Here is a 12097-nt window from a genome sequence, read left to right as displayed (position 1 = left end):
ACACAAAATTGGAACACTATAAAAATGAAGCTGATAAATGGGTACTCTCTCCTGGTTGGTTGGTATCAAAATGTATTTTCTGCACACACACACACACACACACACACACACACACACACACACACACACACACACACACACACACACACACACACACACACACACACACACACACACACACACACACACACACACACACACACACACACACACACGTTGCCCTGAGCCTCACCTTCTGCTCCAGCAGCGCTCTCCGTAGCGACACCCTCTGCTCCAGGTCTCTCCTCTCCTTGTCCTGCTGGGCGTCCGTCTGCATCTTGATCTTGCTCTGGTAGGCGTTGAGCAGCTCCAGCTCCTGCTGCAGCTGCATGCGCAGCACCTGGCACTCGCCCTCCTGCGCCTCGTCTAGCCGCAGCTGAAGAGCGCAGAGACAGGCCCGGTGGTCGGAGGGCGACAGAGACATGCATACATTAGATATCGTAATAGAGACCATAATATTACACCAGTCCTCCATGACCTTTACTGGCTCCCGGTCAAACAAAGAATCCACTTGTTCAGTGCCTTGTAAACACCTACAAGGCACTGAACAATCTGGCTCCCCCCGGCCCCTACCTAATTCGATCTCCTCAAATGTCATGTCCTCTCCCTCAGGTCTGGTGACGCAAACCTCCTTGAGGTCCCCAAGACTAAGTACCGTACCTGGTGGCGACAGAGCTTTTGCTTTTTCTGCCCCAACCCTGTGCAAAAAAAGATTGCAGATCTACAAGCTCTGAACACGTTGCATCGAAATTCGTTTTGAGCTTATGGATCGGCTATTTTTGTGTGACACTGTAGTATGAAGTAGTAGGGCCTTAATTTACGGGGGAAAAAACAAAAAATTAGAATACGGAGATGAGGTTTCTATCTGTGTTCGCATTCCTTGACACTTGGTAATAGGGAAACTTTCATGTTAATAAAAGCACAATGAATTCAAATGCAATTATAAATAGGATGGATAGGGATAAGAAAGGGATAAACCACAAATAGGTGTGTTATTCTGTAATTAAAATGGGATTCCAAAGCAATTACCATGAGCTTCCAATGCAATGGAAAATGTTTCCATCACATTGGAATGACATGGTAAACGTTAATAGCATGTTAATAAATTTGGCAATTCCAGCAAAGGGCTCAAGCCATAGGAACGATTCTAGTCTCTGGCACAATTGGGTGAGTTACTGTAGCATCACAATTCATGTCACGAAGTAACAATTGGCTTTGCCGTCCGTTGTTTATGTTTACAGATAGTTAGCTAGCTGGTCCATAACAATGTCAACATTATTATTGCAGCAAAGCTATACTCTCTCCTCTCAACTGTGCTGTATGATGGTGATGGAATCAAAAGTTTGTGGACATTTGCTAAACTCGTTAAATTGCACATTTCAACACCAAACTGCGCGGCTTGGTTATATCTGTACACTCTTAGTTAGTTAGAATTAATAATGGATGAATTAACAGAGGAGTTTACAGTGCAGTGACGCACTCTGTCCAACAGGTGGAGTCTCATCCCTTCTAGTAGGCCTGGGCGATATGACTTATAATTAATATCACGATTATAACCTTTGGCTCAATTACGATTAATATATTTAAAAATTTTGAAAAATAGCAGATCTACAAGCTATTTTTGTATGCCACCATTGTGCAATGAAGTACAAGTATAACACAGGGTTAAGTGGTTAATCACACTGATCAATTTAGTCGATTATAAAAATTAAAATAAATACATTCATCCTTTTTTTTTACCGAAACCAACCCTGGTTCTCGATTGTTTGTTTAACCTACATGAGCAAGAATATTTATTGGTTCTAAATATCGGCTGGGTCAACTGCCCTGCCCTCTCTAGGTACTCACGGCCTGCGTGGAGAGCATGTCATTGATGGAGTGGTCGTACTGTTCGGCCAGGATGGCCAGCTTGCGCGTCTGCTCCTCCTTGAGCCGCTTCAGCACGGCCTTGTGTTCCGTCTTGGCCGTGGTCTCCAGCAGATGGTTCCTGAGGGCCTTGTACTGACGCGTCTGAGTCTTGCACGTGTCCTGGAACTGCTTCTTGATCGCGAGCTCCTTGCACTGGGGGGGGGGACGAAGAGGATGAAGATGATGGTGATGGTTGAACGAGCGAGGTGGTACATGTATATGTGTGTGTGTGTGTGTGTGTGTGTGTGTGTGCTGGGCAGGCCCGGAGTGGCAGTCGTTTTGGCTTTTTAACCCATTCAATCAGCTAGGGCTGTCAGCATTACAAAGTTTACGATTCATAGTCATAAAAATAGTTGCGAGAGTTAATGTGTTTGTTTGGCATTCAACGTTGGAACAAATTAATAAAAATGTAATTTCAGTTTGCCTTTTAGGCTTTCAATGTGTAATCTGTATCCATGTGTGTGTATTTGTGAGTTTGTACGCATGGGTGTCTCTAAGGTTCAAGGTTCCATAACACCTCATACAACTTAATAGTTAGCCAGGGGATCCCCAGCAAAATCTGGCTGTTAAAAGATAGCAGATATACTCACTGCAAGCTTGTGCATCTGCTATTTTTGAATATTCTTCTTCAAGACATTTTTTGAAAGTATTGGAAAATGTTGCATACATTTGATTTATTTTCCTTTTTTTTACACAAATCTCTTCTGGGGGTCAGTGGCACAAACCATTTTCAGATGGGGGGGGGGGGGGGCCGCGGCAAAATATATATCAATTCGGGGGTCCTTGGCACGTCAAAAAGTTTGAGAACTACTGATCTAATAATGACGGTACCTTGAGGCTCTTGGGCTGCTGTCGGACCTCCATGACGTGCTTGCGTCTCAGCTCCCTCTCTCTCCTCTTGTTGTACTCCATCTGGTTGGTGAGCTCCGTCTGGTGCTGGGTGCGGATGAGCTCCGCTCGAGCCTTCTGGATGGTTCCCAGGTGCCGGAACTCCAGCTCCTGCATGGACTCGTGATGCCTGAGCAACATGGCGTGCTCCAGATCCTTCTGGGTCTGACGCTTGTTCAGCTCCTTAAAACAAACAAAAAAACGTCAAGAACAAGGAGTGGGGAAAGGAAGGTGGGGTGAGGTGTGAGTACTTGTACTTTGTACAAAAAAACTTTTGTAACTGTCAAATCTCTCAACAAATGTCTTATTTTTTCTGAAAAACTATTGTTGCTATATCAGTGGTGCTTCAACTTTTTCTTGTCAAGGACCCCCAAAATGATATGTTTTTGGTTGGGGGTTGGGGTTGGGGTTAGGGTTATGCCCGATTTAAACGTGGTGTTGCGCACCCAAGTAGAAGAAATCGTAGATCTTCAAGCTCACAATGCGTAGAGTTTAATGCCGTGGTAAGAAGTATTACCACGGCATTAGGTTACAGTTAAAAATGGCATTCACCAAATTGCCATGCGCAAATATTTATGTCCTATTTATGTCTGTGTGTGTGTGTGTGTGTGTGTGTGTGTGTGTGTGTGTGTGTGTGTGTGTGTGTGTGTGTGTGTGTGTGTGTGTACCTCTCGGGCCAGGTCCTGCTCCACATTGTGCCTTGCTATGAGGATCCTGCGTTTGAAGCGTCTACACTCCAGATCCAGATACTGCCTCTGTCTCCTCAGAAGGTTGGCCTCCTCCTCCGCCTGCCAATCAAACAAGCACACATCGTTACAACACTGGATGCATGCAACACACTAGATATGGGATAATAATAATAACAATAATAATTGTTATTATCGTTATCACAATAATCAATAATCAATCACCGGACCCGAGTTGGCTCTGTACTTGGACTGCTTTTTTCCGTCACCAAATCTCTTTGCCAAAAACCAGCGGATCTACAAGCTCACAATGTGTTGCAATGAGCTTGTAAATCTGCTATTTTTGGCCCCACTGAATATGGATGCTGGGGTGCAAAAAGGTTAAAGGAAAGTGCCATTTGAAGAGTTTTAAGCAGATTTGGATCATCGTGATAATATTGTTAAGCGCAATTATTTTGGCCGCAATAATCGTGACGTGAACCGTTTGTATCGTGCCATCCCTACAAAACACACATCTCAACGCTGGATGCATGTTCGCCTATTATGACAAGTGCAGAATAGGAACGATACGGTTCATGCGGTTAAAGGCGACAATTCAATGAATGTGAAGTGATGGAGCGCGGTGCTAACCTGGAAGTGTTGGATGTTCTCCTTCTGCTTGGACAACCACTCCTGCTTCTCCTTCTTTGGGGTGGACTGATTCTCGCTCAGCTCCTGGCCACGAGTGTGCACATATGAAATGACAACGTTTTAGAAAAGAACAGCAACTGTGTGGACATACTGGCAACATGTTATCAGATACACCGGTGTAAATGTAGTTTTTCACCGATTATATAGTGATATATCAAGTACAAAAAAAGAAATGTTGGCACACTTGGCTTGCGGTTATTCATATACACTAGATCTTTGAGAAGAAAAACACTCAATTTATTTACCCATCCTATAACTACTAGGAGCAGTGAGCAGCCATTAGATGTAGCGCTCAGGGAGCAGTTAAGGGTTAAGTGTCTTGCTCAGGGACACTTCGACACATTGCTGATGCCTGGAATCGAACCTGGGACCTTCGGTTTCCCAGGCGGGATCTATAACCTTTCAGCTATGGCTGCCCGCAGAAGTTGTGTCTGTGTGTTTGGTGTACCTCTTTGAGCTGCTCCTTGCGTAGTTTGTACTCGCGTTTCTGTGACTCGAGGAAGCTACTGAGCTCTTTCTTCTGCTGCACCTGGATGTGCTGTTGGAATTTCTTCTCATCGTTGTTAAACGTCTTCAGCTGGATGAAACACAGGTGGCAAAGTAAGAAACATTATGTTTTCACGCGTATGGATGCACTTTTCAATTAGACATACCGTACAGTTGCATGTAGTGTGGTCAGAGATAATACAAGTGATAACTGTAGAGTCTTGGATTATGGCACACCAATTTACCAATTTTACACTGAGATTTAACCACGTAAACCCTACAGTATATTGTTGGTTGTACGGCAAACACAGCGAATATAGCCGATCTACAAAGCTCACAATGTGCCGTGAAGTGACGAGTGTGAGCTGGTACATGTGCCGTTTTGGAAAATGTTTAACATGGGGAAAAAAGCCCAGGAGGACACCATAAGGAAAAGATATTTACGTAGGACACTCCTACTGAAATTAAATGAGTAAAGAGTCTCATGATAATTAAGGTCATAAGTCATTTATGTGGCAAACAGGTAACTGGTTTGACGGTTATAAAATACTTGGGAGGCATGTCTTTATAAAAATATCATGTCTACCTCAGATTACACAATTATTTGCAATGCAACTACTTATGTCTGTGCCTGTTATTTTTGGCTGCACTGCCATTTCAAATATGCCACACTGTACCTTTTTGGAAATTCACATTGTGAGGCTTTATTTAATTTTGACTACTATTGCAATCACACTCCCAAAAGTGTTTTAGTAGAGGTTAGCACAAACTTTTATTTCTCTTTACCGCGTTCCACTGCAGCCCGCAACTCTCTGTTCTGCCACACATTTAAGTAAAATGTCACTTTGCCCCTGCATAGCATATATTTACGGCAAAAAAGATACCAGTCACCAGTTAAATACTGTTAAGTCTTAATACTCTACCAGGTACTTTTCAACCATCAATAGAGCGTAGACCTTATTCACTTTTAACAAACAAAGACCAAACGTAGCTAATAAAACAGTGGTGATTTAGTTTAAATCTCTCAGTGAATATGGCCAGTTGAAATAAATACTATCTGCATCTACTGTACGTACATCTTTCTCCATGGCAGCTTGGTGTTTCTTCAGCAGTTTTTCCATCTCTTGTGTGAAGGCGTTCCTCTGGCTCTCCAGTTCCTTGTCCAGTCGTAACCTGTGCTCATCCATTTCACTCTTCAGCTTGTTCTCCAGTGCCATCAGGTGCTAAGTGCAGAGCAAAACAATGGGCCTCATTCACAAAGCTCTTAAATTCCCTACTATATTCTAGTGTAGATTTTTTAAGTAAAGTCTATAAGCATGCCTAAAAGCCCATATGCATCCAAGCAATAGATCGTTCATCAAACATCTTTTTTCTTTTCCTTTATATGTTATGACAAATGTTGGGCACATAAACATTTAATTTTAGGTTTGGAACTCCTTGTAATCGATATTGCATGAAGAACAAGGCATTCTAGTAACAGCTACTCATGATTTGTGGCACATACGAGTGCCCAACAGCAGACGTGAGATGAAGTGTACCTGGCACAATAAATCTCATACAAAGAATAATGATGAATCAAGACTTTTCTCGTGGAAACACTTGTGTTTGCGCTTCAGTATAAAATTTGAGGCCCAATGAGTCTGTATGTGTACTATATTGTAAAATGGGTTGTTTCAATCCTGGACACTGATTGATTGGCTAAGACTTTGTTCTACAGTGACAATATTCATGATAAAGTTATACTCATGACTGGAATGTTCGTACTTTGTGCAATCAAGACTGTGTAATTGACCCTCGACCTGTGAATCCATACAACATGAATCCATACAACATGTGTAATGTATACAAATGATATGGTGTGAGAACCTGTGGTATATCATGCTCATGGCTAGGGGATGTTGTCACCGGTCACTAACACCCCTAAAAAAAAGCTGATTTAATGGGTTAAAACAAAGTTGTCCACACATGTAAATTGGATTTTGACTTTACTGTGTTACAAGATACAACAAATACATACATATCATTGCAGAGAACTGGTATATACTCTATTTATAGATAACAAAAACAAACAGAACTGGTGAATGTTCAGGATATGAATTCAATGAGGTAATGGGCTGTGGGATGTAAGAGCTTTTTAATAAATTCTTTGTGGTTCACTTCTGAACCTCACACACTGCAGACAGTTGTCTGTGTCATTCCAATCATTTCAAAAAGCCATATTTCCTGGTCAGTTTATGGCTCTAAGGTGGCTACAACAAACCGCCACGACCGTCAATGGGGCATCTGTATTACAAACTCTAAAAGTATCTGAGGTTTTAACCTCCTCAGAAGATGAGATAACCCATTTCCACCATAGTCTTTTTTTAAGATGTACTTGCAAACAAATCCAAAAATGTTACACAGAGGAATTAAAATACAAAAATAATTTGAAACAAACTATAGATAAATCTATCTAAAATTCTGCATTCCATTACCTTCTGGTGCTGACGCCTCATGCGCTTGTAGCCTGACATCTGCTCCCGCAGTTCAGAGTCCTGCTCATGTTCCTGCATCTCACGAGTCACCTGCACACGCACACACACAAGGATAATGGTCAGTGGTTATGTAAAAATAGTCATTTTCAGTCAGCACCACTCATCAAAGCATTTTATTTGCTATGAAATGTTTATTTTATTATTTTGATTTAACCTTTATTTATTGTATACAGGAGAAAATCCCATTGAGATAAAGATCTCAACGAGGGAGCCCTGTTCAGGATAGCTGTCAACTACCCATTGTGTACTACATGTAAATTAGTAAGTAAGCAAGCCGCCTTGGGAACCAGTGGTTCCAGAGTCATGTAGTTCAGGAGCCTAGTATGTCGCAGGGCTTAACCCCAATCCAACACTTGATGCTGAGGGCCAAGCAGAGATGCAGTGGGTACCATTTTTATCGTCTTTGGTATGACTGAGTCGAGAATTGAGTACAGACATGGCTTGGTTTAGCAGAGATAAATGTGGTATCCAGTAATGCATTTTGCATAAAAACGTGCAACCTGTAAGTGTAGCCATCTTTAACCCATTTAGACCTGTAACACCTATACGTTGTTATAGATTTCAAGCCGGGAACACATCTGTGTGTAGTTGTTGCTATATACAGTATATAGCAACATTAAAAAATATATATATTTGAAGTTTTTCAGAAAACTTGGGTCAGGATTTAGAGGGCTTTTTTTTTAGAATCGGCCTCAGGTCTAAATGGGTTAATGTGACAATAATAGCTATATTTTAGAATGTGATGACTTGTATATAAGAGCTTTACATTTATATTTTAGACAACTGGTTGACGGTCTTCAGGGTCTGGGATGAGGATACGTTGGGAGAGATGGAACCTAAGGTCTGTCTTTTGGGACCCACTATGTATGTTTTTTTTATGTGTATATACAGTAAAATCCTCAATGTTAAGTGCTACTGGATAAAGTGACACTAACAACTTGAACCCTAGCACCTATATTCTGGGGGGAACATTCTGCTCGTGTTGTGAGCTTATAGATCGGCTATTTTCGGCGAAGAGATTTGGTGTGTAGAGGGAAAAAAGAACCAAGTACAGAGCTGACTAAATATTAGAGGGTAGAGTCGGGTCCAGGGACCACCCAGGATCCAAATGGGCCCTTACAGGTCTGTAACTCTCAAGAGTTAAATGAACACTGAGAATGTTACAGTGTAGATTGGGCTCACAGAGATAAAAACCAAAATGGTATCAAATGGGGGTCTGTGGACTAATGCAAATCAAACTCCTTGAAATTAAAAAGGTTGAAAATAACTGGGCTGGTTTAAATGGTTAAATTAACGGTAAGGATTTTACAGTGTAGTGTTGGTGGCTCCCTGGACCCACATGTACCGGTACTGCACTTTGTGTGTTCTTCTCACCAGCGATGCTGTGCGTATGGTGGCAAAGTGCTCTCTGTTGCGGTAGTGCTTGCGGGGGCCCTGGGCTGGAGCTGGCTGGGGCTCCGTGGGGGCGCTGGCCTCTCCTTCCTCCGGCCTCTCCTCTTCCTCCTGGAGACACAGCCGAGATACAACATCAACTCATCATCATTAGGTCATACAGAGCGCACAGAAGAATGGCCAATACTGAGGCGTACAGGGGGGGAATGTGTTTTTCTCCGCATGTCAGAGTGACACCGATAAAAAAGAAACATTCTGTATTGTACCATATCCAGAAACATTCTGTATTGTACCATATCCATGTATTTTTTAAGTACAGTAAATTGTCGGTATTAGGGCTGTAGCCGACTCAGAATGTATTTGTTCGAATCAGATTCAGGCTTTTAATCTGAATATTCGACTATTTGCTTTATATAATTTATAAAAGATCTATAAGACTTTCTGATAAAACAGTACATTTTCAGGCGTTTCAGTGCTGATTTAGACCAACGTTAATATCAACGTCAGCTGCTAGAGAGTCATATGAATATTTTGGAAGCGCTTAAAGTCAATAAATCTGTTAAGACAACTAGATATTTCTGAGAAATACCCACCGGTTTGATGTGTATGACGGAGCTGTTGGACATGACGGTGTGGTCTCCGTCCATCAGGCCCAGCTCGCTGCGGCTGTCCTGGGACGCCTCGTTCAGGCTGTTGACGGAGCTGCTCTGAGAGCTGGCGCTGATGGACATACTGGGTATGGACTGGTTACTGCCCACACTGTTCACTGTGCCTGTACGCCCTCCACCCTGTTCCGACTCCTAGAGAGACACACAGACACAGAGATAGAGAGATAGACACAAAGAGAGAGAGAGATAGAAAGACAAAGGGAGAGAGAAAGAAAGACAAGGAGAGAGAGAAATGGAGAGAGAGGAACAGGTGAAGAGAGCGACAGGTGAAGACGTGTACAGACATACAAATATAAACACACCTGGTTCATTTAGTGTGTTTAATGTTAGGAACACCATTGTACCATTTTGTTTCTTTAGCACATTAAGCAGAATAAAAACGTATATATCGAAGTGTGTGAAAAAGCATGTACATGTATCATGAAAAAACGTGTGCATTCTCTATCACACACACAAACACGTCAACACCGAACTACAGCGTAAATACACAGTAATTGTAAGCATAACTCACAAAATCATCTTTAACCAAAAAAACAAGCATTTCTCTTGTAAGGACCAGGAAAAATTTCTTTATAATGTCCGTTTCTCAATTCTACTATACTTGGTGGTGACATTTGGGCCTCACAAGTGCAGTAAGTATAGTAATACAAGTGTACACACACACACCTCATCTCCGTCCTGGGCTTCCGACGTGGGTCCGTTGTGTGCTGTGTCGTGGAAGAGGAGTTTCTTCATCTTGCGGTACTGTAGGTTGTCCAGCTCGCGCACCGCGTCCTTGGTCCTCAGGATCAGGTCCATAAGCACCGAGTCTGGACGCTCTCGCTGCAGAAATGCATGCTGGGGGGGGGGGGCACCAGCGAGCAAGAAGAGAGAAGGAAGGGGGGAGAGCGTGAGGACAGAGTGAAAAGTAATGATTAGAGAGAGAGAACACACAGAAGAGTGGAAATAAGAGCTACAGATCCTGGGTGTCAATTTTTATCTGCAATCCCGAACTTATTTAGTACTTAAAACTTTCTTTTAATAAATATGTATTAGGGGTGCAACTGTTATTCAAACTAGTCGATTTAATCGATTATCAAGAGTAATCCATTTTAATACAAATAACTTTACGATTAAGATTTTCCAAAATAGCACGTCTACAAGCTCGCGATGTGACACGTCGTGTCAACTATTCACCATGTCACTATTCTTGCCCCAAACAGTTGTACGGCAAATATAAAACGGCGCATAAGCGGTTTATCAGACTAAACGATTTATTCATTTGTGCATTTATTCCTTGATATATAAAAAATATAAACAAATTATCCCAAAATATTGTTTTATTAATTGAAAATGTAATTGATAGAATAGTCGGCAAGAAAATAATGGATAGTTGCCGGCAGCCTTAATCTGTATGGTAGAGTATGTTAATACAATATAACTAGCACATTTGCAGTGGTCGGAGGTGTTCTCCCTGCTCTTCCATTGGGACATTTTGACCCTGGTGTCAGCTAGGACACCTACTGGCTGACAAGTAGTACCGCGTTAAGCTCATCCGCGCAATATCTCCCGTCCTTTTGGAAGAGGGGTCGAAATTTTGTCTCTCACGTGTGTATTGCATTAATGTGGGGCGGGGGGTGTTGGTTGTCTCCGCGATTCTGAACGGGACACGAACGTACTGCTTAGACATAGTCTGGGGATCGGTGCAAAACCAGCACCACCCTCTCACCACCCCCACCCCCCCAAGGACAACCTCCATTAGCAGTAGTAAGGCCATTAGTAAGACAACCGACAGCTGCTCCGTTACTAACAATAGTATAGAAGAATATCATAATAGTAATTATGGCCATTTTCTATCTACGCAACTGAGCTCTGTGTGTGTGTGTGTGTGTGTGTGTGTGCGTGAGCGCCTGGTGTGCATTTGTGGGTGTGTTTGCACTTCTGGTGTGCATATGTTTGTGTACAGCGAGTGTCGTCAGGAACTAGGGGATTAGTGGGGGAGAAAAAAACACAGGCTTATGGGGATAGAACAGAGAGCAAACATCAGAGAGATTTAACACCAGAAGTTCCGCAATCTTCATCTTAATGCGCTGACCTCACTCTCTTAGTACAGTGTGTGTGCGCGCGTGTGTGTGTGTGTGTGTGTTCTTACACCCAGCATATCATCAGAGTGTGGTCTGTCCTGGGGAATCTTCTGAAGGCAAGAATCAATAAAGTTTCTAAAGTAGTCCGTCCTGCACAGAAATAAGACAACAGGTTTAACCCTCTGGCGTCTGCCATTATGTTTTAAAAAACAAAATAACTATTTTTTTGGTCATGGGTGGTATGGCCGACTTGAAACACATGCATATCATTAAAACTTAAAATGAATGTGTGTGTGTGTGTGCGCGCGTGTGTGTGCGTGCACGGGTGTGTTGTCTTTCTCACCATTCACTGGACTGCAGTGTGGGGCTCTCATTCTGCGCTATGTGGTATAAGGCACTCATCGCATTCATGTTAAACAAGGGCGGCTTCCTCTCCGCTGGCAACAAAAGGATAATTACAGTTATTAGAACAGAGACAGCACAGATCTTTAATGAATCAAACTCTCTTGCCTACAGCTCTTCACCACTGAACAGGTGCAGGAAGCTGCAGAAACACAACTAATTTCCCTTTATTTGTTCTATTTAACCTGTTTTCCTATCTCTTTCCTCTCACTCTGCCTCTGCCCTCTCTCTTCTCGCGGAATACTACAAAACTATGGAGAACGCACAAAAAAAACACGACCATCAACCAGTGCTTTACACCTGTAAATCTGTGATGTGATGAAAAAAACAGATTCTGAATG

General features: G+C 42.5%; 1 protein-coding gene across 5 annotated transcripts in view; it reads right to left on the bottom strand.

Moving 5' to 3' along the window:
* The window catches only part of LOC308089858 (serine/threonine-protein kinase TAO1-like), a 41073-nt gene that overhangs the window by 4262 nt on the left and 24714 nt on the right, over positions 1–12097 (bottom strand). For all 5 annotated transcript variants that reach the window (XM_080434793.1, XM_080434794.1, XM_080434792.1 and 2 more), the window contains exons 10-22: positions 11698–11791; positions 11423–11504; positions 9958–10128; positions 9217–9423; positions 8606–8734; positions 7172–7261; positions 5774–5920; positions 4660–4788; positions 4152–4235; positions 3504–3623; positions 2779–3018; positions 1888–2100; positions 233–415 (exon numbers count right to left, since the gene is read on the bottom strand). In XM_080434793.1, the coding sequence (XP_080290919.1) occupies positions 233–415; positions 1888–2100; positions 2779–3018; positions 3504–3623; positions 4152–4235; positions 4660–4788; positions 5774–5920; positions 7172–7261; positions 8606–8734; positions 9217–9423; positions 9958–10128; positions 11423–11504; positions 11698–11791 (1889 nt within the window). The remainder of the gene's footprint in view (positions 1–232; positions 416–1887; positions 2101–2778; positions 3019–3503; positions 3624–4151; positions 4236–4659; positions 4789–5773; positions 5921–7171; positions 7262–8605; positions 8735–9216; positions 9424–9957; positions 10129–11422; positions 11505–11697; positions 11792–12097) is intronic.

This window comes from Gymnoscopelus braueri (genome assembly GCF_963280865.1).
Source record: "Gymnoscopelus braueri genome assembly, chromosome: 8".
NCBI lineage: Eukaryota > Metazoa > Chordata > Actinopteri > Myctophiformes > Myctophidae > Gymnoscopelus > Gymnoscopelus braueri.
Note: the sequence above shows the minus strand (reverse complement) of the source record. Positions and strands in the feature narration are given on the sequence as shown.